Source organism: Manis pentadactyla, chromosome 4 (genome assembly GCF_030020395.1).
Source record: "Manis pentadactyla isolate mManPen7 chromosome 4, mManPen7.hap1, whole genome shotgun sequence".
NCBI lineage: Eukaryota > Metazoa > Chordata > Mammalia > Pholidota > Manidae > Manis > Manis pentadactyla.
The window spans coordinates 80,893,672-80,921,070 of NC_080022.1; the positions used below are offsets into that span (position 1 = coordinate 80,893,672).

Consider the following 27,399-nt stretch of genomic DNA (forward strand, 5'->3'; position numbering starts at 1 on the left):
CAACCCCACAACTGGGGCAGCAGGCTTGCCAAAGAAGAACTCTTGCCCTTGTCCAGTAGAGCAGCCCTGTCCAGAAGGACTTTCTGCAATGATGGATGTGCTCTATACTACCCTGTCCAACATGGGAGCCAGGAACCATATATGGCTACTGAGTGCTTGAAATGTGGCTAGTGCTCTGAGGCATTGAATTTTTCACTTTAATTTAAATGTAAATTGCCGCATGTGGCTGCTGATAACTGTATTGGTCAGCACAGTTTAGACACAGGAAGCTCCTGGAGGTCAGGGACCATGTCTCATTCGTTGTGGGCTCTGGAATAGTATTTCCTCATGAAAGGGACTCAGTGTTCACTGAATTGGATTGATTTAAACTCAGGGGTCTTGAGTGCTGCAAGAAATATAGATACACCACTGTGTGTTTTGAACATAATCCTGTACACCCTGGATCCAGCTGACACACTAGGAGAAATTAGTGAAAAGTAAATTTTTGGTATCATGCTAATGAGAGTATAACTGTCATTGAAGCAAACAGCTAATAAAAACAAATATATTTTAATAACGTGAGTTGTGGTGCTATCTGGGCCATTCTCTTTGAACTCTCCTTTCATGTCTTAAAGGGAAATAGACACTGAAATAAGCAACTGACGTTTTCAGTGACATTGTTGAGTCCTGCAATGACGCGGGCTCCATCCTGGCTATTTTATCAGGCAGCTGATTCACAGTCACATTTCCTGCTGCACCCCTCTAGACTGGTACCCTGACATTCTTTGGAAAAACAAAACTTAAAAGGTTCTCAAACATTCATTTCTACCCTGAAACACCTGACCCATTTTCAAAGTTGGGTGATCTTCCCCATCTTGGAAAGCAGTACAGGGTAGAGTGTGAGATGAGGCAGCCCTGGATGCCATCACCACTCAGCAGTTTTCCGACTGTGTGGCCTGTTTCCCTATGTACACGACTAAGATACGTCCTTCCTCATAAGTGTGTTTTTAGGATCCCATGATAGCATTTGATAAGCCTAGCCAGTGCCTCCTGCTAAGAATAAAAGCTGATGCCTATTGAAGGCTTATTATGCACCCAAAACTAGTCCAAGGAATTTGCTCGCATCAGCCCCTTGAATCCTTGCAACCACTTCATAGGGTCAGTTACGAGTGTCACTTCAAGCTTGCTTATGAGGCGTAATGAGGAAAGCTTCCTCTGGATAGAGCCTAAGTCTTAACCACGTAGGATACTAAACTGTTTCACAAATAATGAGGACTCAAATATACCATTTTAATTACTGTTTTTGCAGAATGTCTTGAAAGCCAACAGAGTCTAGCTGCTTTGAAGCCCCTGCCTGCTGACCTTTCATTTGTGACAACTGTTTACCCAGGGAGGAAGGCAGTTATTTTCTTTAAACAGTGTGTCAGGGAACACAACCCATCCTGAGCTGATCCATAGCACCTCGTCTGGTTAGAACAATGCTATGGACGGAAGCTGAATCCTGGTGCTCCCTGGGCAGTGGGGGTGGCGGCGGGTCCTAAATCCCTGGTGTTCAGTAGTTGCTCAGTGGCCACCAGGTGCAAACGTTGGACAACTCTACCCAGAGGAAGGTATTATGAAGATAATACAGGATGTTACCCTCACCAAATCTTCCCTGAGGTCAAGGCACAGCAGTCATGGACGCTGCTCTGGACATGAGTCAGAAGTCCCTGGGTCCCCCTCTGAGGTGACTCCTGATGTACCCTTGCACTCTCATGGGAAGGCCACTGCCTCACAGCCAGTGGCTTCATTCCCTAGTGATACTTGCTCTGACCCCTGAAATTAAAATCTTGGCTAATGGGCATGTATATTCATGTGAGTATGGCATGACTGTGTTTGGGAGGCAAAATCCAAGATCATGGATTTTGACATATTTGGTCTGATCTAATTAGCTTGTAAGTTAAAACATAGTAGTAGGTTTTAAGAAGGCTGAGACATGGAGTCCATCTGTTAAAGCTATTTAATTCCACACAGAGAGAGACTCTGTGGTCATGGATGTTAGGGAACAATACTGCAGGTAGGTAAGAATTGGCTAGTATAAGGGACTCAAATAGAGACAGCAGAGCACTATTGGGAAAAGAAATTAAAGGGCATCTTCAGTAAATACAATAACAGCATTTTGTGGCCTCACAGGCAGCTTCTGGGCAACCTTTGCAACCAGTGTTCAGAATCTCAAAACAAACTACTCTAATGCCCTCCGATAGTGAAGGGCAGTAAAGCAAGAGAAGAGGCCTTCCTGTCCCCCTGAGTTCCTACCTGCTGTAGCCAAGCCTGGGGGGCAGGGCCACCACCATTTGTAGTCCATACAACTACTACAATTTTTGCTGGTTGTTTTGCTGATAGTCACCAGGAAGCAGAGTTCACCCTGGCGGAAAAGGCTCACGCTCTCTCCAGGGCCGGCAGCTGTGTTTAAGACTTATCCAGAATGCACTCACTTGTTTACACAGCCAAATCAAACACCACTTTGGGAGGAGAAGCTGCGGTGCTTCCCCCCCCAACTCTAATTCAGACATATTAGGTAAGAGATAAATTAAGTTATTAAGTAGGAAACAATGCCCAGTGAGGCAAAGAAAGAAAGAACCTCTATTTTGTTTGAACTAGGTAATCAAAGAGGCCTGACACCCTGTGCTGACATATTTTGACTAATAAACCCAGGACAAGTCAGAGGTGAGTCTTCAGGCATAAGGGGGGCTCTGCACCCTTAGAGATGTTGGCTCTGTAACCTTGCCTCCCAGGCTGAAAGCAGAGTGGGTGATGAATGCCAAGGTGGCCTGAAGTGGTCCTGCTGGTCTTCATGTGGACACCTGGGGTTCCTTTTGAAAAATGCCAGTGGATGTGGGCAAACATCCCAGAACAAATTTCCTGGCAGACCTGGACTGTAACACTCAAGATGCATTTCCCATGGAAAAAGCCACTGGGCAAAATAGCTTTGGGTTGTTTGAGTTGGTTGGGTTGGTGAGATAGAGGCCGAAGGCACTGCAATAAATTTTATCTAACATATTGGGCACTATGAGCAGACATCTGAAATGTTCAACCACAATGAGTGAGGAAATGCACCAGACTGGAAAACAAAGGGACAGGAAATGCACAGCTGTGAAAAAATGTCTGCTTCTAAAATAAATAAATATCATAATGAAACAAATAAAATGGTCAACTTGGAGCACAAAGATTCACACTGGGGTAAAGGCACCAGGTAACGTTTTGTACCTAGTTGGGCCCAAGGGAAGACATAAAAACCTGGCTGACAACTGTGCGGTACTTCAGCTCTCAAGCTTTCCTGCTTCATCATTCCAGCCACTCTGGGAGGTGGGTGTTACTATTCTTAAAATATTTAATAATCAAAAGAGCTGGGCACTGACCAATCAGAGTACATTCTCGTCGCAAACACCCAGTTCAGTCATGCTGGTGAAACTGAAGCTTGGTTATCATCCTCATTTTTCAGGCAGTGGAACAGTGATGTTGCCCCAAATCACACAGCCTGTGAGGAAGTGCTGGAGATGGTGTCCTGTAACCTGCAGGGTGAAGCTGTCATAAGCCAGGCCAGTGGACCTTTCTAGTCCCATCTCTAGGACTAGAAATGGGACTAGAAACTGCATCTCCCCCATGCCCATCCACTCCCCCGATTCTGCAGCCACAACTCTATCTCAACTATCTGCCTCTCTTGAACTTGTCTGCTGGTTCACCCCTCTGAACTTTGCTTATGCTCTTCCACCTGCCTGAAATTCTCTTTCTGCCTTGCTTAGCTGGCAAATTCAATCTTTAAGACCCAGCATTCAGTTTTAATTTGGCATATATGGGTATCAACTTTATTACACTGCAGCTCCACTAAGGTAACTTGGAAAATCAAGATATTAATAAGCATTTCAGCCTTTAAGGGCTTCAGGACTATGGGGGTGAGGAGGCATAAGAACAAATAATTATCAAGGGCTATGATGGAAGAATATGGTGCATAGAAGAAGGCCTGAAACATAGGAGTAGGAGCAGAGTCCTGAAGCAGTGTGGGGACCAGCTTGCACAAAGCAGGAGGCCTGGGACAGTGTGCAATCCCATGTGTTGTGGAAGAGGTGTGAAGGGGCTAGACTGGGATGGGCTTCACCTTTACAGCAATGAGGGGTCACTGAGGACCTGTCGGTGAGAACATCGTGGCTAGACTGTGGTTTTTAGAAACATCTCACAGGAAGCCATGTGGGAGCTGAATAGAAGCCATGAGAGCCTGGAGTACCAGAGACCAGCTAGGAGAGATGGTACCGGCTCTGTAAACAGAAGCTGTATGTGCAGAGGGAGAGGAAGGAGGGATTTTGGAGATAAGTTGGAGGAGGAGTTGACATTCTTTGGAAGATCTGTGACATCTTGAGTTTGGATTTGTTTACCTTGTTTCTACTCCATTGGAATGAATTATGGTTCTAGTAGTCCTTTGAGAAACCACTATTACAGAATTGCTTATAACATGTTTATCTCTCCCCATAGAATGTGAGCTTCTAGGGGCCAGGAATTATTGATATTTATTCAGGTGTGGGTGGATCAATACATATGAATTTATGCATGACTGAATGACTCAAATCCCTTCAGTTTTTTATTCTAAGTCTAGTTATTTTCAAGCAGAAAAGACCCAATCGGAATAGTGTCTGCTATCCTGAGTATTAAAGAATAATTACTCCCTTCACCTTACTCATTATATAATTTCTCCAAACAATACTAATGTGCCCCTCATATTATAGGAGAAAGAACATCCTCATCAGAGCTAAAAAGTCTGGATTAAAATTCTGGATCTCCCATTATCTGCTTCAGTACATTATGCAAGTTAGTCAGCTCTTTGAGGCTCTTTTTAATTCTATAAAATGATAATGAGGAGTCAGGTAATTAGGAGCACTATATGAGATGACATGTCAAAGTGCCCAACACAGTGGCTGGTCCATAGCAGGCTCAAATGCAAGTCCCTTCCCCCCACCCATGACCCCAGTCCGTCCCTGACTCACGTTTTCCTAGCTCAGCCCAGTTCTATGTTTCTGAGAGACTTGAAGAGATAAAACAAGGTCACTGCCTATGAGTTGTTTATGAACCACTTCATGGCCCTTGAAATAACATCCCTTTTGTGGTGTAGCCTTCTGTACCTTCCTCTCTCTCCTCTGATTTCTCTCTAGCCTCTGAATGCATATCTGGAGTCAATGAATCAACAGAAGCAGTAGGACTGATACATCTGACTCTAAAGACATTAAGTGATCAGCGGCTTTATCTTCCTAATCCTATTTTTATTTAGGCTAGCCTAAATAAAATACACTCCTTGAGCACTTTCTGGTTGGGTGGTGGTGGCATGTGGCCAGGAGCATGCCAGGTACAGAGGAAAAGTAGCCTCCCAAATCCTGGTACTGATAACTCATCAACAAGATAATCACCATGCAGATGATAAAAAGAGTAATGGACATATATATTGACTGTGTTGACAGCCAAGACAAAGCAGTTAATGAGTACGTATTTTTTCAAGACTTAGGGAGAAGTAGTTGTGACTGGTTAAAGTACAATTTTATGCCATGATCAGAGGTATTTTCATATTCAAGTTTGGCTGAATTCAGCTTCCTGATGAGAAATTCAAGACCTGAAATTCAAATATACCATGAAATTGAAATACACTGTGATCTCTAAGTAGGGTTCCATCTGTGCCAGGTCTAACCTTTTGCTAAACAAAGAAATCAAAGGGCAGGGGTGTGTGTGTTTGTTTTAACTAAAGGGTAATCAGAGGAATAAGTTTTTAATTTCTCAAATTGTGCTTTTCTCCAGAAGAAAAGTGTATGTGAATAAGATACATATGAATTATGACTATAGAAGTATATACACAATCAGTTTAAGATATTTACCTACATGAAGACTCATTTACTCTCAATCTCCTTCAATTTGGAGCAGAGGGTGATTGAAGGCTGGTGGAATGAATCTCAACACACGTTAGGGGTGTGAGTCTCCCCAAATACCACCACCACCACTTTCCCTAGTCCACCGTCCACCTTCCTTTACTTTTTCCTGCTAAAGGCCAAGGATCAAGGGAAAGGCAGAATGTGGTTATGAGATGAATGAGACTGTAGAAGCCCCTTACTGAGGATGTGCTCTGAGGACAAGAAAAGTTCTGGAGCCTCTGACCCATTGTCCACAGAGGAGCCAGAATGGGTTGGAGGCCCTGATTCCTAAGCCAATGCGCTAAGGGTATTCTGAAGAGTAGCTTCACCTCTGGCTAATGTTTACACAAAGTTTCTGACTCTGACAAAAAGGTACATTCCTTACTTGTGCTGTGGCTCAGGGGCAGACAGCCACGTGGCTCGTAGTAAGTGCTGCCGGGCACCCAACATCCCTCCTGTGCACCCAGCCCTCTCCCATTTTATGCCACCTGGAGAAGAGGGCACTACCTACCCCATACCTCATGGATGGGGAGCCCAGGGTCTAGAATTTACACAGGCGCCTAGCGATCAGTGGCATGAATGTGCTGCATGCTCTGCATCTTCTCTCACTGTGTCCTCAAGTACAACTCTAGGAAGTCTGTTGTGTTATCTGGATTTTATAGATAAGAAAATCGAGCCCTAGTGGGTAAAGTGACTTTCTCAGAGTGATGCAGCTCACAAGAAGTAGGGATCCAGGCTCACTTGTCCTCCCTGGGTGGGTGAGAAGGTGCCATAAGCAGTAGCCTACCACGGCAGGCAAGAGGCCCAGCAAGGTGGCTCCAGGGGAAGGGGACTCACTCAGGCTACTCAGTGGCATGCCTAGTACCTAAGGCCTCACCCCCAGCAGAAAGGAGGGGGCTTTAGCCCTTCTGCTGGTTGTAGAGAAAACCTACTGAATCACTTCCCTTTCCTATGAAGGCAAAGGCTTAACTGTCTTTGTTCTTAGTTCTTGGGGCTTCTGTTATTGTTCAGTACCACATCTGAGTGCCACACTGACCTAGATTGACATGATTTTCACTTTAAAGAGTGTTTTTGTTTAATTTTCCTGAAAAAAAAAAGGTTTTCTTTTTTTCTCTTTTGGAGCAAGCAGGGAAGTAGGCTTAGAGGCTGGCCCAGGAGGAAGTTCCCAAATCTCCTCCGTACAAGTCACACAGCTGAAAAGGAGAGCTTCAGCTGAGCTTTAAACAGCCCATGAGGGAACTCACTTGCTGCCCTGCCCTGGTGAACCCTTAGTGCCAGTGGGGAGGGGTCTCTGCTTCTGCTGCTGCTGAGCAGTCCCCCAGGTGGGAGCAGGGAGGTCTCCAAGGCTCCTCCAAACTCCCCGAAACACAGGAACACAAGCAGACAATTCCAGGACCACATGGCCTCCTCCCATCTTCTCCTTTCAGTGCATTTCCTCCTTGCTCCCCACCAAAGGCAAGAAGATCAGAAACCTCATCAGAATCATCACCTCCTCGGCTTCTGCCACCATCAAAACCCCTCTTAGGGACCCCTGGGGAAGACCAGGGACATGTGGCTCCCGTGGCCTTGCTTAGGAGCTCTTCACTGAGCTATTGGGATTGCAAGGCCTTCAGGAAGTCTTGGTGGCTGAGGAAAGGTGTGACTAGCGGCCTCATAATCCCTAGAGGAGCACTACAAGCAGCTTCGTGGCTGGGTCTCATTTCATTAATGCCACCATCCTCCTCCTAAGCAGTATTTTTTAGTTGTATTTTGTTAAGATGTTACTATTTAAGTGCTTGCTATATGCCAGGCACTGTTTCCTGTGCTTTGGATGAATTGACTCAGTTCATTCTTATAACAAGCCTATTAGGTAAGTACAATTAATATCCCCATTTTATAGATGCAGAAACTAAGGCACAACTAGCAGGGATTTGAACCCAGGCTGTCTGGTTCCAGAGACAGAATTCTTAACTATTTATTGAAGCAGTGCACATATATTAAGCATCTCTAGGGTGCCTGGTGCTACATTAAGTGCAAGCTACATGGAAGAAGTAATACTTCAAGAAAACAAGAACTTTATGTCACTGTGCAAATGTCAAGTCAAACAAAAGGTGGGAAGTATTTCTTATTATTGATGGCACCTCACAAAGACATGTGAGAACCCCTGAACTCTGCTCTGCAAGTTTCAAGGAAGAGAGACAAACTCCCCCACCCAAGCCCCCTTCAAGCATCCTGCTTGTACTATGACTGCAGGGGGCAGACAGTGGTGGGTACGGCCAGGGACTTAGGTGGTGGAGGCCCTGGGAGAGGAGGGGATGGCAACTGAGTAACAGTACAGGCCACTCCAAGGCTCCACCAATTTCACAGGTCTGTGAATGCACGGATTGCCAGGCCACTTCCCTGGGAATCCTGAGTCAATTGATCTGGGTTGGTATTTAGGAATCAGTTCTGTAAAAAGCACCCAAGGTCATTCTTGCCTTCAGACAAGCTGGGGATCATTTGACCTGAACTTTGGTGGCTCTGCTGCCACACCTGGCCCCTTCTGAAAGGCCACCAAGGGAGCGTCACACACGCTGGGGAAAATTCCTGTGGCACCAGGGGCCAAGGGAATCTTCAAGAGCACGTGGAGACTGATGGTGGCAGGCTTTTCCTCACTGGCTGCTCATCCTCAGGAGCCAGGAGGCGGGACAGGCAGCTTGCTTCCCGGGCCCTTGGCTTAATTCCCTCTCCTGGTGCCCAGAGCATCCTCTGCCTTCTAATGGTTCCTGATGACCTGAGACCTCGACCTAGCCCTGACCTGGTCCATTGGCAGGTGTGATAAGCCTTTAATGGAGATGTTCCCTGGGAGTTTGGATGGAAAACTGGAAAATAACAAGATGTGCTTCCTGACCCTGAGGAACTCCATTCTGGCTGTTCAGCCCGAGATGGTCATGTTAACAGCTACCTCAGATCTCAGTCAGACAAGGTCTAAGAGAGATGTGTCGAGAGGGCCAGGGAAGCACAGAGCAGTGAATGGCTGAGCCTCTGTTGAAGCAGAGGTTACATTTGACAGCTGAGCCTCAAAGAATGAATGAGGAATGAATAGAAGTTCAACAGATGGGGAAGGAAAAGTTGTTTCAGGTTTTTGTGCCTTGCATTTCTTCTGCAGAAGCAGCCTACCCCATTTCCCAGTCATCCTGCTCAGTCCCTGAGGATCAGAAGAGGCTAAGTCTGCTTTCCTTACCCTGGGGGCATGTAACCCAGACCTCCCTCACGTACACAATCCCTCGAGGGAGACAAGGATAGATAGGGAAGACAAGCCAATGCAAAACTGTCCAGGTGTGCTGCTTATTCTATGGGGAAGCCACTCCCTCTTTCTGTGGAGGTTTCAGCACAGAGATGACCCTGAGGGCTGTGAGAAGCTGTCCTCCTAAAAGAAGCGGGCCTAGCTGAGATCAAAGCCTGCTGGAGGCAAGCAGAAAGGTGCAGAGGAAGGACACAAGGGTCTCATGGCAGCATGCAATTGCTAGATTCCCCAAACTTCCAGGTTATGTCAACTAATAAACTCCTCTTTTGTTTAAGCAAAAAAGCTCTGGTAAATGGGCAGAGAAAACAGCATTTGCAAAGGGTGAAATTGTGAAAGGTCAGGGTATGCCTGCGGGTGCAGAGCCAGTAGAGCAGAGATGTGTGGTGAGCTGTGGCTGAAAGGGTGATGAGGGCAGTTCTGGGAGGAATTTGTATGCCAGGGAGAGTGCACCAAGATTTTAAGCATGAGAGTAATGCCAGCAAATGTATGTTTGGAATGTAACTGTCAGCATGAGAAACACCTGAGCCGACAGAGACTGGACCCTGGAGTACGGGGAGGATGCTGCTCAAACAGGCTGGGGGAGAGGCGACAAGGCCTCCAGGCCTCAGGGAGCCTGGAAAGCTGGCGGTTGAGAGGGATTTAGGAGGTTGAGTAGACAAAGCTTGGTGTGACACTGTGCTTTATAGTAAGAAATTTGTATTTGGTTTTCATCCCCACTTCTGACACAAGGCTCCTAAAACCCTTAGTACTTCCTAAGTGATGAGCCCATAAAGGTGTCTTCTGTTATGTCGATGAAGTGACTCCTGACTGCACCTAGGATGGGGGCTGGATGCCAGACGGACTGACCAAGTGCTTCGAGGTTCCTTTCAGTCCCACCCCCCTAACCTCCTGGGAGGGGAGAGGCTGGAGACGTAGTTCTGTCACCAGCGGCCAGTAATTTAATCATCATGCCTATGCAATGAAGCCTCCATAAAACCCCAAAAGGACGGGGCCTGGAGAGCTGCAGGCTGGTTAACAAATGGAGCTTTAGGGAGGGGGGGTGCACGTGGAAGCTCCACACCATGTCCACGTGCCTCACCCCATGTATCTCTTTAAATTCTTTTAAAATAAACTGGTAATTGAATGACTAAACTGTTTCTGTTTCACAGAATTGACTTCTGTGAGTGGCTCTAGCAAATTAAACGAATCCAGGGATGGGATCATGGAACCCCTGATCTATAGCCAGTAGGTAATACGGGCAGGGGACAAGCTGGACTTGTGACTGGTGTCTGAAGCGGGGCTGGGGCAGTGTTGTAGGACTGAACCCTTAACCTTTGGGATCTGACATTATCTCCAGAATTGAGCTGAACTGTAGGACACCCAGCTGGTTTTGCAAAATTGTATGGTGGTATGGGGAGAAACCCCAGGCATTAGGATAGGGTGCCGAACTATCTTCAGTGGCTGACATGGCAGAGGCAGTAGGGGCACCAGAAGGGCAGGCTGTGAACTCAGGCACAGCCAGATTTGGGTCCTGTCTGCTACATCTAACATCTATGGAATGAGATCTTATATAACCTCTTCAAGCTTCAGCTTCTGCATTTGTACAATGTACAGCAGGCGTAACATACTTCAGGGAGCTGTTGTGAGGATTAAATGAGCTGATGAAATTAAAAGCATTTCTCGCGGTGCTTGGCACAAAGTAATACTCGATGAGAGCTTTTGTGTGGAAGATGAAGAAGAAAGATAATTGAGGGTGACCCTAAAATCTCTAGCTTGAGAATTTGGAGCAATGCTGAAGACAGTGATTAGGAAAAGAAGTGGTGCAGGAGGATAAGTTTTTTGGGAGGAAGAACACAAATTTGTTTTCGGACATGTTGAGTCTGATGTGCCTACAGAGCCTGGGAGTGGGAGTGTCCGGCAAGCAGTGGGACCTGAGAACTCAGGTTTGGTGGACCCTGGCCAGTGATGGGCATGGAAACAAGGGCAGACAGGAGAGGGTTAAGGACAGACAGGGATATTGCAGGCTACACAGGAGGAGGAGCAGCCAAGGAAGAATCATGGAGCCCGTAGGGGGCAGGAGATGTGAAGAGGGAACTGTTCACAGGGTGGACAAGCTCTCAGAGAACAGGTGCCACCTCTCTTTGGGAGCCGCCGGAAGTAGTATTTCTTGGGTGGGGAGAATGGGAGCAGAAACACCAGGCTACTTGACTTGCTAAGGGATCTCTGGCCCCACCCACAGGGCTGTCTTTGAGGGGTCCAGGCTGGCCCCCAGCTCGCTTGCTGCCGCTTACCTCCAGGTATTTATTAGCCAGGCGTAGGGTGCGATCGGTGATGTGAAATATGTCCCTCCAGTTAAAGCTGGCCATGTCACTGGCCCTGCTCTCTCGAGGACCCGTATTCAGGAAGTCCAGCATGGCATCTGCAGTAATGCCGTCTTCACCAAGCTGCCTTTTCAGAAAGGCTTTTACTGCTGGGTTCGCCAAGGTGTCCTTGGGAAGAAGCAGTGCAGTCAGAGCATTTAGAAATTCCACAGGGTCTTTGAAATGTCTTCTTTTTAGGCTGTTTCTAATTTTTAATGAATAGGGATAGAGTCTAATGCTCCCTAAAAAGCTAGTGGGTTTTCTTCCATCATAAGGCATAGCTATCTATATACTGTTTTCCCCAAAGACACAGGCCTCTATAATAGAAGCAAGATGTCCATGTTGGGAGTTGGGGAGAGGGGCAGGGAAAATGGTATATAGGAAGCTTTCCTTTTCTTATGAATTTTTAATTATCTTTTAATTATCCCTGCTATATAGGACTCCTGTCTCCTGGCTTGAAATGAGAGCAGATGGACATACTCAATCATCTTTGCAGTTATGAAGCTGTCCCCCTGAGATACGCCCTTGAATCTGAGGCCCTCAAGGGTATTCATAAAAATAAGAAACCTCAGGAAGCCACTGGTCTTGTAGCAATTTTTAAATTTCCCCCAGAATTCAAGAAACATTATTTCCCACCCAAAGTCAACAACTTCACTTGGTGACAGCTTCTGGAACTAGTGTCTTTGGGCCCTGCTTGTGGAATTTTGATCTGACTCCAATGGTGATTAACTCTTTACTGGGAAAAGGCAATATATGGAATTTTCTTGGCCCTCCTCCTCCCCCCACCTCCAGCCCCCACCAGCTGTACCCTGATCATAGTCATCTGCGTGCTCTTGTCAAAGAAGTACCAGACCTGGGGCCCTACTTCTTCCCAGGCCTTGACCAATTTCCTAACACGCTCCAGCTCTTCAAAAGTGGAGTTGGCCTAAAACCAGACAGAGATAGAGACAAGAATGGAGAGAAAAATGTGAGAGAAAATGTTTGGTTATATCTTTCCTGCTCCTGACACAAACCCTCAATGTTTGGGAAAGGCTTTTTAAGGTAGTATATTTGTTTTCTCAGTCTACTGATGTTTCCCAGAACAATGGGCTATTCCCCAGCCTCCCACATGGACAGAACCTAATTTTTTAGTATCTCAGAGGCACATGTGATACTGATGATGGCATTGTCTCAGAACCTCATAAAGCTGGACTTGGACTCCCTGTGAGCAAATGCTCTTCCTCCCTTCCTCCCTTTCTTTGGGTACCCACGGTTCAGAGAACTGTGCACCCTTCCATTAGGGACATAATTTAGGTTCTGGGGAGAAGACGTCATCATAGGCTGCATGGAGAGGGGAGGGCCCAGGCAGGGGAGCAGGCTCAAAGCATTCCACTGATGTCTGTGGGCGGGGGGATCTCAGGAGTCCACTTGGTGAAAAACAAACACGAGGCTCGATACTAGGAGGGCACAGTAACACACACACACACACACACACACACACACACACACACACACACACACACACACACACACACAGCAGAAGGACAAGACCAGCGGGGATCTTACATTCTTCAGTATCCTGCGTGCTGCAGGGGAATCTGGAGTAAAGAGGATTTTTCCCATCAGCAAAGGCTTTGCTGCCCTCCAAGCTATTTTGGTTAGAGGGTTTGACTCCAGGCTCTGGATCAATGCATTACAAAAGGTTGCTGCCAGAAAAGGGATAGAATTTGTAGAAACTCCCTGTGGCTCAGAGCTACACATAGTCATTTATGTGTTCAAATCACATGTCTCATTCAACTCTGGGGTGGAGGATTCCACAAACATCCTCGGTTGGTAGGCTGCACCCCACCAATAACAAAGTCATCATTAGTGGGTAACAAACTGCCACAGTGCATCCCAACAAGGGCCTCGGAGGAGAAACAAAGGATGGGGCTCACCCTGTGGTTTCCTCGGTTTCAGAAGAAGGTGCTGAGAAGCCTGCGTGTGATGATTGCAAGGAACAGAGAGGCCAGTCTCGCAGGCAAGGGACCAGGGAGCCAAGTAGGCCTCCCCTTGGAATCTCAGCTTTAGTCTCAATAATTTCCTTTCAATTAGCTGCTTAACTCTTTTGTTGTGTATGGGTATCTTAAGGCCCAACTAGTTTTGGTGCCTGCCTGCTGTCTCTTCAGTTTTTAACTAGAGCATCACCCATTTCTTCCCCACCCCACCCCCCTTTGCCCCACAGGTGCCAAAAAAAACAGTGTAAGGTGGGAAAGATGACTTGCCAGGGACTTGCTATTTGGAACGTAATTCAGTACTACACACACAGATTTTCGGTGTATTGTGTTTGTAAAAATCTCCCACAGCCGTGTTTACTTGCTAGGGCCCTTATGACCCCGGCTTTGCTTGCAGCTCTGCGCTGCCTCCTCATTTATCTTTCTTCCCTTCCTCCAGAACTTAACCCTAGTTCAATCAGATCAGTGGGAAATGTCCCCTCTGTTCCTTTTCCAAGTGGGCCTCAGTTCTTTCCATGGCTCATGTCCAGAATTCTGCATGAGCACCGCCCCTTTCTGACAGGGGAAGTGGACTTTCTGGGGGGAGAAGCCTCTGCCTCAACGAGACCAGGGAGAGTCAACTCCAGAACTGGTTTCCCCTGGAAGTGTCAAACCATCAGCTTCTCTAACATCAGAAGCCAGTGTACATACAGGACTCAGGAGACTTACTTGTTCTCTTGTCATAAGAATAGATAGGATCTTTCCTTGTGGAGTCAATCCCCAGGAAGGCCTTGTAGTTATTGTCTTCATACCAATTGAAGGAGAACACCCGAGAGCCTCCTCCCTCTGGGTAGCCACACAAGAGGTCCGACAGGATGCCCACCAGCTGTGTGAAGGTCTCTGGACCACCAGTCTGCAGGAGGGGCTTGGTTGCCCACAGCAAGTCTTGAACACTTGGTCGATGGATGAACTAGGGTAAGGCAAAGGCTCTGGGTTATTTTGAGGTAGCCAGCATCATAGCCCCTGTGAAGACAAACCTCCAAAGTTTGGGGAGACCCCCACATATGCAGTTGGCTTCTACACTTACAAGAAAACTCCCCTATTCTCAGCAATCTTTAATCCAACTGTGAAATAAAAAAACTACTGGCATCTACTCAGGGCCTAGAAGGAAACTAGGATGAGCCTTAAAGAAAATCAAAGAGTGAATCCCAAAGCATTTTAATATCACTTCTTTTTTCCAGTCCCCATTTTTTTTAGAATTCCTTGGGAATGTATCCTTAGAGAAATGTACAGAACATTTCTCTGTAAGCCAGTTCTTGGATGCTATTATCCCACCAAGAGGGGGATACTAGAAAAAACTAGGAAATAATGTGATGGGGGCATGGCTCTGTTCTTGTGGCAAGATCAGGGTAAATTTCTTCAGCCAACTAGTTTAGAATTTCATTCTTATATTTGGAAAATTATTTTCTTATTAGTTTAGTTTTACCAGATGTGAACTCTTCCATTTCCTTGAAATGTGTGGTTTGTGGTTTTTAGAGTGTGTGTGTGTGTGTGTGTGGGTGTGTGGGTGTGCGCATGTGTGTGTGTGTTTTAAGATCCAAGCGAATATGGAACAGATGAAGTCTCCATTCTTGAAAAAAACACTTTTTAAATTCTGTGTCAAAGTCTGAAGAGGCTGGTGGTCTTCACCCATGGCCCTCGCTGGCCTCATCCTCTGCAGGTCGATCTGGAAGGATGAGGAAAGACTAAGGGGAAGGTGTAAGAGTTGGCAGGGTCTCAGTTCCCAAAATGCCATCTGGCTTTGCTTAAGGGGAAAACGCAACATTAAAAACAATGCTGCTTTTATTCCCAAAACACATTTTATTACTCATTTTCAAAGGCACTCGGGAATTTAAAAAAACATTAGGATTCAGTCAGGTGAGACTGAAATCAGTTCCCCTATTTCAGTAAGTGATGTTTACCTGTCATCTCTGTCTTTGTCCACATGCCAACACTTGCCCTCTGAAACTGTTGAGCACTGTGTAGAATCCACACAGTGAGTCATGCCTATAATCACAGTCTAGGCTTCCACAATAAAGCTGGATTCTCAAACTGCTTCAACAACAGTAAGTCTTAGGACAGTCTTGGAAGGGGTTATTACCATTATTATGCTTCTCATTTAATCAAAGCATTTGGAGATGAAGGGGCTGTTCTGGGGTCAAATGGTCTAGTATCAGTTAATATAAAGGCTGACATCTGTTTCAACCTAGTTCACAAATGCTTAGACAGGCAACAAGCTTTCTGGAACTCCTACAAAGAGTTAAGTGTTGGTATGGTTGGGGACTTTTTTACATTCTCTATCACTTTCACCTCTATTATTTCAATAAGAATTTTTTAAATGCTAAAGAGAGACCCCCTGTCACAGGTGGCCATCAATACACTGGGCCCTTCTCTAGCTTTCTCTGCACAGCCCTGCTCTCACGCTATCCAGGTTGAGCTTTGTTTTAGGAAGCCAGATTCCAACTATGCGATTTTCCAGGTTGACTAAGCTCAAGGCAGCTGAGAATACTGGAGAGGGGAAAAGTTTGGGGAAAATTAAGCTCCACCTTTGGCTTCCCTGTTATAATACTCAACACACTTGAAAGTAATTGTTTATTTTACATCTCCCTTCCCCATTGGACTGTACGTTTCACAAGGGCAGTGACCATATCTGCCTCTTCATCATTATGCCATCAGCACCTCTCATTTATTGAGTGGAGAATCAATTTCTATATGGACAAAGCCTTGTGCAACTAGATGTTAATTGAAATATGCCCTTCTTTCACAAAACAAAAAATTAATTATTTTCCTTATTGTGAAATGAGTTGATATGTTAAGACACTTTAGAACAGTGCCTGGAAGCACTCTATAAGTGTATGTTATTTCTTTTAGTAGTATAGATTTACATGGATTTTAAGAGCATAAAAGAATGGGTCATGTCAGCACTGGAAAGACCTAGATTTAATTGTAAGTCTCCTGATAATGTGTCATACCAACAAGGTGGTATTTTTTCCTAGGCATGAAATCAAAAGGATGGTTCCCTTTTTTTTGCCTCCACTCCAGGAACACAGATAATTTAGGATATGAACAGGTGCCTTGAAATTGCTAGATGGAAAGCTCAAATGTATTTCTTCTTCAACAAGGTTGGAGTACAATTAAGTTGTTTGATATAATAAGTGTGGCAAGATGGTGGAAAGATATAATGAAATTATAATACTATTGTCATGCCACTTACCTCTTGAATTCTTGTTGACATATCAGATATTATTCTTCCCCAGGATCTCAGATTGATACCTGGGGAACTACTGTCCAGGAGTGTGGGAAGCTGTAATTGATAAAAAAAATATATTTTAAAAAATATATGTAGTTGTACATATACACATAAGCACTATCTGATCTCCTGTATGCTTGAAAAACATTTCCTCCCTTCTTTCTGATCACAGGACCTCTTCTGCAAGATTGCTTTCAGAAACAAACTTCTTTTATCTAATTGAGAAAATCAAAGGCTCTTATTCCAAGTCACCCTGCTGAGCCAGTCCATCACAAACAGTTTCATGGTGACATTCAATACACCAAAGTATTCTGATCACAGGTTTAGTGACACCAAACAAGACTCCTGGAGGGAGGAAAACAGAGCATGGCTGCTGGCATGCAAAGGAGGGGCAGGTGGGGGTGCCCAGCCGGCTGCCTCAGGCTTGGCAGGTACTCTCAGGCTTCCTCATCACTGTTCCTGTCTTTGCTCCCTCCATGACCTTTTCAGGTAGACTGTGTCTCTTCCTCTGTTCAACATTACTTTCTAACTTGGACGATTTGGCCCGTTACCTCACCTTTCTTTTAAAGCTGCTGCTGGCAGCTTGGAAGAGAGAGGAGTTCCCTTGCAGATTCTCCAGTTGACAGTGGTGTTCTGGTCACCCTGGCCTATGCAACAATATGAACTGTTCATGCATTTCCACCTCCCTGGGGAATGTGGAAGCCTAGAGGTTTGCTGGCTTCAGATCTGAGCCTCATGAGAACAACGTGTTTCTGGAATCCTTCACGGTTTCAAAACTGATTGCATCACAGATCCTGTGTCTTTCAGGACTGAATGCAAAGTTTTAAGATGGTGGTTTTCAAGCTCAGATGTGCACCTTGGGTAAGTCTGGAGGGGATCTGCATTTTAACAAGCTCAACATGTAATTCTGATTCAAGTATTTGTGGACCACAAGTCACAAGCATCCACTTTTTATTTGCTAGGACAGTTCTCCTAAATGATGCATGAGCTGACCCAGCTGTGACTCAGTTCAGAAACAGGTGGACGTAAACTTCAACCAGCCTGGCCTCCCATTTCCAGCTGTGGTCCTGCTCCCCTTCTCCCTGCCACAGGGCAGGGCTTCCCATCATCACTGACCCTGAAACCAAAGAATAAGTAGGTACTATCATGGGGCATTAACATTTCAGGCTTATTTTCTAACTGTAAAATGAAAGCCTTTGTGATGTATGAAAGCAACAAAGCAGACTGGGGAAGAATTTTCCAGAGGAGGTAGTAGCAAAGCTACCATTGAAACTATATCACTGAGGAGCGTCTTCTCTCCTTAACCTTAAAACTGGGCCTAGGCATTGGGTCTTGCTGTGACTTTTCAAACTCCTTGAAAATAGTCTCAGTGTGTGCTGGGCAAAGCACTTTCATTCCTGCTTCTCCTATAGGAGGGACGGGCTGAGATGAGTAGGTAGGAAGGGAGGAAGCCAGCAGGTAAAAATGGGTGCCAGTGGCAAGTGATCACCAGGTTCTGTCAATCTGCCCTCCTCACTGTCTGCAGTAAGGCCTGCTAGAGATGAATGGGGATCTGAGAGGTACATCAATAAAAATGTATGGACCTTATTTTGGTTTTGATCTGAACAAACCAGCTGTAACAATCTCAGAGTATTAGTTAATACTATGGTGAGTTGTCTGTGATTTGCTTTAAAAGACTTCAGGGGAAAAAAAAGTGAGGGACAGATAAAACAGGAACAGCCTGTTGTGGAAAACTGTTGAAACTGGGTGATGGATACATAGGGGTTCATTATAGTATTCTCACTACTTTTACACTTATTTGTATAATAAAAAGCTTTAAAATAGAAAAGAGGTTTCTTGTGGAAAGCAGTGTGGAGGTTCCTCAAAAAACTAAAAATAGAAATATCATTTGATCCAGTAACTCCACTTCTAGGAATTTACCCAAAGAAAACAAAATCCATGATTTGAAAAGGTACATGCACCCCTATGTTTATCGCAGCACTATTTGCAGTAGCCAAGATAGGAAGCAACCCAAGTGTTCATCAGTAGATGAATGGATAAAGAAGAGGTAGTGCATATACACAATGGAATATTATTCAGCCATAAAAAGAAAATAAATCCTGACATTTGCAATAACATGGATGGATCTAGAGGGTATTATGCTTAGTGAAATCAGCCATGTGGAGAAAGACAAATACCATATGATTTCACTTATTTGTGGAATATAAAAACAAAGCAAAACAGAATGGACAAAATAGTAGTAGCCTCATAGACTCTGAGAAGTGGCTGGTGGTTACCATGGGGGAGGGGTTGGGGTGGGTAGGTGAGGAGGGTGAAGGGGATAAAGGGGCACAAAAATTCTCAATCATAATGTAGGTTGGTCATGGGGATAGTAGTACAGCATGGAGAATGTAGCCAATGATTCTGTAACATCTTCCTATGTTGACAGATAGTAACTGCACTAGTGGGGATGAGAATTTAATAATGTGGGCAACTGAAAGAAAAATAAATAAATAAATACATAAAAATAGAAAAGAGGTTCCTTGCATGCAAAAATAATAATTGCTGAGTGAATGACTACTAAGTAAATACTCTCTCCTCTTGTTTTTTCTTTGCCCTAAGGCTGCCTTTGCTCAGGCTCTCTCACAGAACATTTTGTCAGAATAGACTTCTTGCTGGCCCCTTGCCACTAGATCTTCCCTTCCAGTGCATCCTCCACACTGTAGCATGAGGTACCTAATAGGCCAATCCAATTATGTCACTTCTGCTCAAAGATCTTCCTTGACTCCCTACTGCCCAAGAGAGAAAGTCAATACCAGTGCTGGACAGACATGGCTTCTCAGAAGCTGATGCATGGCTCCCTCTCTAGCCTTCTCTCTTGCTTCTTCTCCACTGGCTAGACTTCTTCCTACATTTCCAATATGTCAGTCTCTTTCTCAGGCCTCCCGGCTCTATACACTGTCCCCTAACCCTTCTCTGCCTAGCAAACTTCTCCTCATCCTTCAAGTCTTATTCCTAACACAATGTCTATAAAACAGTGTCTCCCTGGTAGATTTAGATGATACTCCTTTTTTATGCTTCTTTGCTTACCCTTGTCCTGTTATGCTCTTTTAAAACACCCTGTTTATATCCTTCCTTGAACTCTTTGCCACTGGTAATTATTCTATCATTTACTTCTCATCTGTCTCCAGTTAGACACTAAGCTCCATGTTGATAGGCACCACTTCTGTTATATATATATTATTTGATGAAGGAATGAATATCCTTATTATAGCAAAACCAGATTGACTCTAATTGTTCATATGCCTGATACTGCATGGAATGGTATGCCCACTTAGGGCAATGTATTAGTCAGGGTCTGCAGAGAAACAGACCCAATAGGATATATATAAATTTTATACATGAAGAGATTTATTATAAGGAACTGGCTCATACAGTTATGGAGGCTGGCAAATGCCGGTGTCAGCAGGATGAGCTGGCAGACTGGAGACACAGGGAGCCAGCATTCCAAGGTGAGCCTGCGGACATAAAACAAGCTGATGTCCCAGTTCAGAGGCAGGCAGGCAGGTAGGAAGAATTCTCTCTTACTTGGGGGAGGTCAGGCCTTCTGTCCTATTCAGGCTACAGTGTGAAGCCCACTCACATTAGGGAGGACAATCTGCTTTATTCAGTGTATCAATCTAAATGCTAATCTGATCCAAAAACATCCTTACAGAAACACTCAGAATAATGTTTCACCAAATATCTGGGTACCCCATGACCTGTACCCCATGACACATATAATTAACCACCACAGGCAGGGACTCTATCTTTTTATCTTGGTATCACTCAAACTTCTTATCCATTGGAATTTTCTTTAGTAGCTAAGGAAACATTTCTGAATCATAATACTGAGCAGTGGAATGAAGTTTGCCTTGGAGGCTATGATAATTCATCAATGTCCAATTAGAGAAGGCTCTGCAAGATAAGTCTACTTTTAAATGGTCTTTAAAAAAAAAGAAAGCAAATCAATTTTGGTCTTTTTATCTTGAAGCCAAATTTCCTGTATTGAGATCTTGTTAGAAGTGGATGCATTGAAGAAGTAGTAAATTAATATTTTTCTGAAAATTCACAATTATTGAGTTTTACTAATTGAATCAATTTTATTTCCCAGGTAGTTCTGAATTGGATTTATTACACTTTGATTATTTTTTTTAAGGATAAAAAAGTAGTAACTGCTTATTTATATGAAGTAGAGGTAAGGCTCTCTGTGTAACCTGCACCTCTCCCCAACAAGACAAATCACTATTAAAACTTAGCATGTGTCCTTCCAGAAGCAGCAATCTTTTAACTTTATTTTTAGATCTTTCACCTGGTTGACAATTCCATAGACCTCTGCATTTTGATCACAGTTTGTAGTTCAATCATATGAGCTTATATGGCAAGGCTTGGAGAACATCCTGGACCAAATGGTGTTTTTGCTTTTCCTAAAGACTAAGGGTTCACTCCAATAATGTAGGATAAGCATCACCCATCCCCTCACACACTTTCACTACCCTGTTGTCTAAGAGTTCTAATAAGTCAGTAACACAGCATAAAAACACCACAGGAAAAAAAAAAAAGCACTCATTTATTGGTTCCCTAAACATTGACTGGCAGTGAATTTATGTGCTAAACATGAAAGATACAAATATGAACAGATCTCTGTCTTCACTGAGAATATTAACACCAGTGGTCACGATCATTCTCTCATTCCCGTCCACTCACTGGATACAAACTGAGCTACATCCACCCACCCTCAGAAGCTACAGTGTCTCCTCTGAGGACAGTCTCTGCACACAGACCCTTGATCCTTTCCCTGCTGCTTCCTCTGTGACTTGGTTCTCACTGTACCAGAGATCTCTCTGTATCTCTACCCCATTTTGCTAAAGGGGATAATGCCTGGCTAAAAAGCCACATTTCCCAGCCTCCCTTGTGTATGGTATGATCATGTGATAGAATTCTGACCAATAAGATATCAAGAGAAGCTTTAGGGTGGGGTTCCAGGAAAGGTCTTTTAAAGGAGGGCCCTCTGCCCCTTCTTCCCCCTGCCCTGAACATTGACATGCTGGAGGAGGTAGAGCAGACATGTCCAGGTCGCCAAATGATGACAAGCACATGCTAGAGACGAGTGAGGGAAAAGAAGAGGGGCCCAAGTTCTTGAAAAAATTTGTGGAGCCTCTAAAGCACTCCTGAATAACCCACCACAGGATTTTGGGAGGGAAGCAAAACCCACTGTTCTTCTGCATTCTGTTACTCACAGCCAATTGCAGTTTCTAAATGACATGATTACACATTTGACAAATCCGTATTTAGTGTCCGCTATGTGCTAAGTGCTTGGGGTACAACAATGAACAGAATGAAGTCCTCCCTTTGTGAAGTTTACCTTCAAGAACTCTTCAGCTTTCCCATCACTATTACCACATATATATATCTCACAAGAAAGAACAAACTTTCTCTGATCCCTCATCCCCCTGTAGCTACAGTCTAATTCCCCTCCTTATAGCCCACCCTTTATCCCCACACTTCTTGGAAGAGTGTTCCATTCCCTCACTATTTAGTGACTATGCTTCCGCACCAACACTCCTGTCTTCCACCCTCACCATCGTCCTAAGACACTTTAACTAGAACCCCCTGTTTCCTCTTCTTTTTTAAGTCTAATGGATACTTCTGGTTCTTGTTTCTGCAGATCTCTCTGCTTTTCTTGACATTTTTGATGATGTTCTTTTCCTCCTGGCTGTCTGTGACACTGCTCTTGCCTGGTTTGCTCTCTGCCTGGTTCCTCCTCTGCTTTTCCCACAAGCTCTTCTGCCTCCACCTTCCCCTTCAGTGCTAAGGTTCCCAAGGGCCTCCATACCCTCGTTTCTCTCACTCTGCACATTCTTCCTGGGCATTCACATTCCCTTTATCATTTACTCTGCTACCTTTTTGTTGATGACTTCTAAATGTGTACCTCCAACCCAACTGTCTGGTGGACATTTGCCTGAATCTGACTCATCCTAAACTGACCACACCACCTTCCCCCAACCCAGCTTCTGTTCCTGCACACCCTTCATCAGTTGGTGGCACCACCCTCTGCCCGGTCACCAAAGCTAGAAGTCTGAGAGACGTCACTGATTCTTCCCCATTCCCATCCCACTGTCAATATCCCCAGCCTGGAATCTAGGAACTGGTGCTGCTCTGAGTGTGGGGCAGGATGAGCCTTCCAATTGCAAAGAGGGTAGCCAAGAGATATCTGAAAGAATGCTTTAAAAGGAAGCTGGAATCAAGGGCTGGAGTCCAAAGAAGCTGTGCAGAGAAAAAACAATCAGGTCCTAGATGATGGGAAGGCACCTAAGAGGAGCCAGGAGCCCAGAGGCACAGAAAATAAGGAATTGTCACAGTCATGTGTCCAGAGAGATTGGACATAAGTCACCAGCTCCTATTGCTATTAATTATTTCCCTTTCTTTATGAGTTTGTTGACTGTTTTCTTCACTTGAGTGTGAGCTGGAGATTGTCTGTGGCTATGTTTTTCCCAAGCAGGCATCTTTCCATCTCTTCTCCTTTACCTCCATAGGCTCCAGGTACACTCTGGTCTTAAAACTCCATCCCACATCAAATTCAACGCACTGAAAAGTACCCGTGTCTCTATCATATCTGTATGTCTCTATATCTATATATTGATATAGATATCTATAAGTACATTTTTTAAGGTTTTTTTTTTTTGCTTTTGTAATTATTTGGCGTTGAATAACTCATTTAATAAAAAGTAATTCTGGTATGATTTCTCAGCCATCACTGCAAATACTTAGGGAACTTTTTAAAGTGGGAAAACCTGAACTATAAAATAGTTTTTGAATTTCAAATTTTATGAATATTAAATTCAACAATAAAATTGAATAATATTCCCTCCTTTAAACATTCAATTTAACGCTTAGTAATTTCAACTGTAAAGATTTTTCTTTGTATTTCAGAACAATAATTTTTTATTTTCATGTCTTGAACATTTCTGTAGGCTCTGCGAAGCTCATAGCTCTTAGATACTATGCCTACATTTTAGGGCCTCATATATAAATGGCCAGTGCACCCCATTCCACATCCTCACTCCATCCCTGGGGGCCAGAGTTCACTCATGTGAAACCACCTCACCTCCTCAAGAAAGCCTTCTTTCCCTCATTACCATGCTCTTCCTGCCTTCCTTCCCCATGGGTGATGTGCCCTCCTAGCTGCTCCTAGAATTCCCAGTGCATTCATTTATCAATTTTATATTGGTTTGCTATTATTGTTCGTGTATCTGTCTGTCCACTACACTGCAAACTCCTTAAGCATAGGAATAGTCTTTATGTTGTTTTTCTAACTTCAGGGCATGGTACACAGTAGGCACTCTACAAATATGTGTCATATTAATTAATGAGTAAATTAACTCTAATCTAGTGGAAAAGAGACAGAGTCCATTGAGGTTTGTTAGGTTCCATGAGGTATGTCTCTATAGGTATGATGGTGACTTACAGGAAGGGAGTGGTCAGTTCCACCTGGGGTTGGGGAAAGTGGCACTTGAGCTGATGTTTAAAAGAAGACAAACTGATGATCATGAGTGTGAGGGCACTGTTTGTGGATGAAGGGGAGGACCAGGGATTCCAGGTGGAGGGAGGGAGGTGAGTAGAGCCAGCAAGAGAAAGTGACTAGAAAGACAGTGAGTTAAGTACACGACCAGGAATTTGGGGAAGAGGAAACTGGAGGAACACAGATTGAGAAGCACTTTTGTGTCTGGCTAACTCTTTCTTTTTTGATCTTGTTAATAATTTAATAATATTCATTTTTCAAGTATTTACTGACCTCCAGCTATGTGCCTGCCACCATAACTGTAACTCCTTTCCTAGCTCTTTCCATTGGAGATGGTAAGTAATGAAGGCCTAGTACTCAGCCTTTGTTTTAGACACCACTTCCACCTCAGGGCGGTGCCTGGCCCCCTGGGGAGCCCCCCACATGTGTCTGCTCACTACTTGTCTGACTGATATGGCCATAAATTATAGAATGACTCTCCTAGGGCTCTCCTCTTCTTTTTGTTCCCTCCCCCAGTATCTATTCAAATGTGCATGGATTGTTCTTGCCAAAACAACTGGAAAAGACTATAAGTTGATTTGAATGGAAATGTGAAAACATTTCTGGAAAAAAGGTCATAGGCCAAAATGGTAAGTATTACTACACACACACACCACTGCTTCCTATGCCAAACAAGTTCTCTTAATTTCTCAAATAACAAATAACCTTTCCATGTCATTACTAGGCCAGTCCTACCAAGCCAAGGTAAGGTCTCACTAGCCCTCCTAAGGAAGACTGGGTATGCAAATAGGGGTACAGAAAGGATGTGTCCCTATCACCTCCCATTAGCTGCGGCTGGACCGAGGGGCCCCTGGGCCTTGATCCTGTGCTTGAGAACTGAATAAAGGCCCTAGATAGCAACCAAGAAGGTCTTTGGGTTCTCAACGGACAAGAAACATGTCTGCCTTTGGGGCTGTGAAATATTTTTTCTTAAAGCAGAACATTAGCAGCACATTAGCTACTAAAAAATCCTGTTTGAGACATATTTGCCGATGCTTTGGATCCAATGTGTTAGTTAAGCAGATGCTGCTCTGCCAGCACACAAAAGAAACTTTTTATGATTCGGAATTTTTGTTTATTTTACTTTCCCCGATTCAAAGAAGACCATCTGGAAAACAGCACTGATTTCTAAGTTGAAGATCTACCTAAAGCAAGGGTAAAAGGTAGCCTTAGGTTCAAAGTGTCTTTGCAGGGATGACAGCCTCTGGGAGCCAGTGGAAGTTTCTGGAATGAAGGATAAGATGCTGTCTTAAAAGCACCCAGACAGATGCAGAAAGCAGATGAAGTGGTGGGCAGAACCTGGACCTGCTGCATTCAGTCCCAGGCTGCTGCTACAGGAAATCCAGATTTATCCGGGAGGGAAGTTGTTGCTAGGCAACAGAGAGAATGTGGATTTGAAGCATGTTTGTTGCAACCTGACAGTTGTTAAGCATCAGATGAAAAGAGAGGAAGCTGGCCTCTGTGGTGAGGGGCAACCAGGCGGGGGCACCCCTAGTACCAGGAAATGCGTCATGAGTGGAGAATTCAGACTAAATCACTCAGGGGGGTGGGAGGGAAATGCCAAACTGTCTTTACCCAGAGAGCTCACAGAGACATGCTGTCTCCCAGGACTGGAGGGGACAGAGCATCTGAATGAGAGAGTGGGCTCTGGGGTATGTGAACAGACAAGTTATGGGACTTTGTTTGGCTCAACAGAAACCAGGCCTTTTTTTCTCTCTGCTGTGACTTGAATCTTGGTATTTGTGGTTGATGAAAACATAACTGAGCTTGGAATCTAGGGGCAGTCACAAGTTCCCTCACGACACAGATCTCCCGCTAGTGTGAGGGGTCTGAGGCGGGAAGAGCGCCGCCTGTGCTTGAGGAGGACGTGTCTGGGAGCCATGATGGGGGGACAGAGGCATCTGCCCGGAAGTGACTGTGCCCTTGCTCTGGGGAAAGCACAGACGCCTTCTGGTTCCAAAGGGCTTTTCCACCTTCTGCAATGTGAATTTTACTACCATCCCATGACACACACAGCAGAGGTCTTGTTATCTTGATTTTACAGATGGGAAAGCTGAGATCTTTTAAATGACATCAAGCTGGGGGCCAGCCCCGAGGCAGGACCATGTCTCCTGGTTACCAGGAGGTCTTTGTGTGCTCCAGCGGCTGCCCACCCTCAGCTCCTCCGACTTCCACATCCCATGCTCAGGGGAGAAGCTGATTGCTTCATAAAGAGAGTTAAGCAAGACTCTATGGTATTGATACCCATAGGAAAAGACATATATTCATGGTAGGTAGGAAAGAAATTTTAATACAAGAGCTCTTAACCTGGGGTCTGGCTTCAGAGGCCCATGAGCACCAATGCCCTGTGTGTCTATGTGGACACACTCCTCTAGGGAAAAGGTTTAGAGCTCTTGTCAGATTTACAAAGGTAGTCCTAATCCAGAAAAAGGTTAAGAACTTTTCTCTACTACTCCGTAGAGAAAAGAAATACCAGAGACCAAAATCCTTTTTCAAGCCAGTTTACCCTGAGAGACTGATGCTTAACGCACTGGTGCTCAAACTGTCTGCTGAACAAAGCTCAGGGCCTCAGGACAGCACCCTAAGAGTGGCCTTCACAGGGGCAGTTCATGTTCTCAGTGACTTAATTTTTATCTCTCCGTATATTTTTTCTTTTTAAATTCGTAAAACAACATCTGATATGTCACGAAAAATAAGCTCTGGCCTACTGTATGCCTGGAGCCTAAAAGAAATCAAGGCCAGGCCAATCAATGATGATCAAGTTCTTAGTTCTAATGTACATTTAATGTACATCCAGGGGAGATTTTGATTCTAATAGACACAAAATTTTATAGATGTAGGCAGAACAGATATTAATGCTGTACATCAAATCTGCTTGCTATGGCTTAATAATTCTCAAAAAAAGCCCTCAAAAACCTATTTTCTGACTTGGTTTTGTTTTCCCCCAATAGCCATGCTGCCACCCCTGCTCTGCAGGTGCCCTTTGCCAGTCCTCTCTCTTCTTCCCTCCCCAGACCCTCATGCACAGGGGGAGAAAGCTGGTAGCCCAGTGAGCCAGGATTGGAAGGGAGA

At 44.6% G+C, this 27,399-nt stretch overlaps 1 protein-coding gene across 1 annotated transcript in view; it reads right to left on the reverse strand.

The window, feature by feature from the left end:
• ABCA4 (ATP binding cassette subfamily A member 4) overlaps positions 1-27,399 on the reverse strand; it is a 129,434-nt gene that overhangs the window by 76,602 nt on the left and 25,433 nt on the right. The window contains 5 exon segments of the mRNA XM_057499461.1: positions 11,439-11,636; positions 12,316-12,432; positions 13,053-13,192; positions 14,189-14,429; positions 16,713-16,802. Coding sequence (XP_057355444.1) covers positions 11,439-11,636; positions 12,316-12,432; positions 13,053-13,192; positions 14,189-14,429; positions 16,713-16,802 — 786 coding nt within the window.